The sequence below is a fragment of the Drosophila rhopaloa genome, unplaced genomic scaffold (genome assembly GCF_018152115.1).
Source record: "Drosophila rhopaloa isolate 14029-0021.01 unplaced genomic scaffold, ASM1815211v1 contig_2, whole genome shotgun sequence".
Taxonomy (NCBI): domain Eukaryota; kingdom Metazoa; phylum Arthropoda; class Insecta; order Diptera; family Drosophilidae; genus Drosophila; species Drosophila rhopaloa.
In genome coordinates this window covers 10,359,048-10,361,938 of record NW_025335083.1, presented here as the reverse complement: position 1 = coordinate 10,361,938, position 2,891 = coordinate 10,359,048, and the positions used below count along the sequence as shown (strand labels likewise).

Sequence of the window (2,891 nt, the reverse complement as noted above, 5' to 3'; positions counted from 1 at the left end):
GACAGAGAGACAGACAGAACTTGGGCGAATGATATTTGATCTATATAGAACAACTATTTTATGTCAAGCAAAGAAATTTAAACAGATTACAGAACTATATACAACATATATCTATATACAAATTTAGTTTCTGGAATTAATAAATTTTATTGTAGGCAAAAAGTTATTAAACCAAATTGTCTCGTATAAACATTATTGTAATTTTAAAGTTAAGCTATACGATCTTTAATTTGTTGGAGGTGAAACGACGACTTCACTTTTATTTCGCCTTGCCAGCCGTTTTTCTAACTTGGCCTGTTTGGCGGCAGCCTTTTCTCTTCCTTTTGTTTAGCCAATATCCTGGACAATCTCTTTGAAACTCGAGCCTATAAAGATGGATATATTTATACGAATACCTATTTCACCTATGTATATACTATATTTTGTATCACTCACCGCTGACAAACGGGCACGTTCTTTTTCCGCTTCCTTTGCCATCTTATCCCGCACTTCTTGAATTTTCTGGTGGAAAATCTCCACTCTTTCCTTGTACGATCTTAGGTCCTCCTTGCACTTGCTCACCTTGTTGATGGTGGCCTGTAGCATGTTCTCGGCTGTTTCCATATCGTCGTCGTAGGCCTTCTGGACCGAATTAATGCGATTCTTGTACTGCTCGATCAGAGTCACATACTCCAAATGGCAGCTTCTCCACACATGCGAATCCTTGCGGGTGAGCTCCTCAATTTTGTCCAACTCATCGGAAAGTACCTAAATGATAAATTTCAGGTAAGGAATATATCAGTTTATAATACTGGTCCAGGTCTTTTATTATTTGTGTATTTATTTCTCGAACCTTGCAGCGAAGGAAATCAATATATTGTCCCTGCTCCACATTATCGTGTGTCCAATTCACTTTGTATCGGGTTTCTATGGGACTCATATCTGTGCAGCAAATAGAAAGTATAAATAGTAATTAGGCTGCAAAATGTTCAATGGGGTTTCCTTTGGCTTGGTTAAACTTACAATCGATCTGGAATCGCTCCTTGTTAAGGGCATGCTGTTTGGCCACCAATTTAGGATTGTGGAATTTTCCAACCCGGTTCTTCTTTGCATCCTCCTCAACTAAAGAGTCGTGTTCGGCCATTATTGTCTCGTAGGGCACGGCAATCAGCTTGTCTATGTCCACCTGGGTATCTCTAAAGGAAAATATTACGGAAATAAGGTAAGAAATCTTTATTAAAGATATAAGGTAATCATATATGTAGCTAAAAGTTGGTGCTTAACGTTTTAGGTATAAGCAAACTTATTTGGTAGCTACATTTAATAAGATAAATTCGAATATTTAAGAACTGCGTAGGAAGAAAATCAATTAATATAATGCAACTATGCATTCTTGTGACATTTCCTTAAATATTGTTTTTATGTATTATAGAGTGTCTACATACTTGAGGAGTTCCATGAAGCCACGCGAGGCGCAGAGATCTCTATCGTGGACGACATCGTCCAGAAGGGCCTGCACCAGACCGATTAGTTCCCCAAGATCCACATAGAACTTGAGGTCGTCGAGCGTGGCCTCCGACTTGTTCTTCTCCAGAATGTCCACATAGACGGTGTTCGTTTGCTGTTCGAACCGCTTTAGATTCTGTTTGTAGGACCAACCGAAGATGGTGTCATTGGGATTGGTGCCGGCCGGCGGATACTCCCGCATCACATTGAGGATCTCCTGCAGCTGCAGCAGCTGATAGATGATGCACACGTTCCGGAAGTCGGATATCAGGTTGGCAAAGCGCACCTTGAACATCTGGGTCGTCAGGGCGGCCGAATCGCGTTGGTCGGTACTGAGGATCGACTTGGGAGCGCTAATCCTGGTGACCCTCGACATCCACACGCTGGCCCGAGCTGTGTAGTCAGTCTTGTACATCCTCGCCCGGAAGGCCTCGTCCGGATCCTCCTCGAGGCCGCTGCTGGAGATGTCCGACATCCTGACGGCACGCACTTCCTTCTTGGTCTCGAGGACATATGGCTCCAGGAGCTTCTTCAGGAACGCATCGTGACACATATCCGCCGGCCTCGCTGGCAGTGGGAACAGGCTGTTGATCTTCTCCTTGTACTCAGCCAGTGGGTACTTCTTTACCACTACCTTGTCCGTTTTATTATGATGCCTTCTTTCCATTTTGTCTTCTCCGATTTTTAGTTGTGTTTCCTACGACTGATTGTGTTGAATGAAAATGTTTCCGAATTCGATATAGACATCAGTCACTTATTACGATTTTAAAATCGAAACTGTATACCCAGTGCCCCAAAACAAATTCAGAACAGGAAATGAATTTACCATCAATTTTACATTACACTGCCCGTAATCCAAGGGTGTTATTCCAAAACACTCTCTGCGTGCATCAAGATTGTCTGTCCTACAGCGTTTTTTTAATATTAAAACATAATAAAGTTTATATAACTGCAACAGACGAAACTAATTCCAGATGTCATACCAAATCTTATTGTCATACATGAACCAAGATTATTTTTGGTCCATTATTACATTACATTAATTGTACAAATTTATATATTGGCTAAGATAATATATAATAAAACAAAAGTTGAAAATTATTAAATAAAAATACATTTGCAGAGTCGAGGTAATTTCTTCTTTATCTTCTCAAGCTCGTCCTTAATCTCAAAGGATATAAGGATATCTGTCACCAGACATTTCTTTCGTTGAATGCTTATAGCATGGTCTACATTAGAAGATTTTCTAAATTTTTATTTTTCTGCATTTTTCTTTAACCTCATCGCGGTTCCAAACATTTTTAAACTAATATTTGAACCAGTTTTGATCTTCGATCAGAGTTCGAAACATTTTGGTGTGCCAACAGATTATTGATTCAACCTAATTGAAGGTAATTACGGATTAA

At 40.0% G+C, this 2,891-nt stretch overlaps 1 protein-coding gene across 1 annotated transcript; it reads right to left on the bottom strand.

Annotated features, from left to right (window-relative positions):
- Positions 1-122: 122 nt before the first annotated feature.
- LOC108048187 lies at positions 123-2,423 on the bottom strand. The gene is given in 6 exon segments (XM_044459555.1): positions 123-314; positions 317-365; positions 436-747; positions 833-921; positions 1,003-1,175; positions 1,425-2,423. Coding segments are annotated over 6 exon segments (1,440 nt in total). The 5' UTR covers positions 2,153-2,423; the 3' UTR covers positions 123-225.
- Between the last annotated feature and the right edge of the window lie 468 nt (positions 2,424-2,891).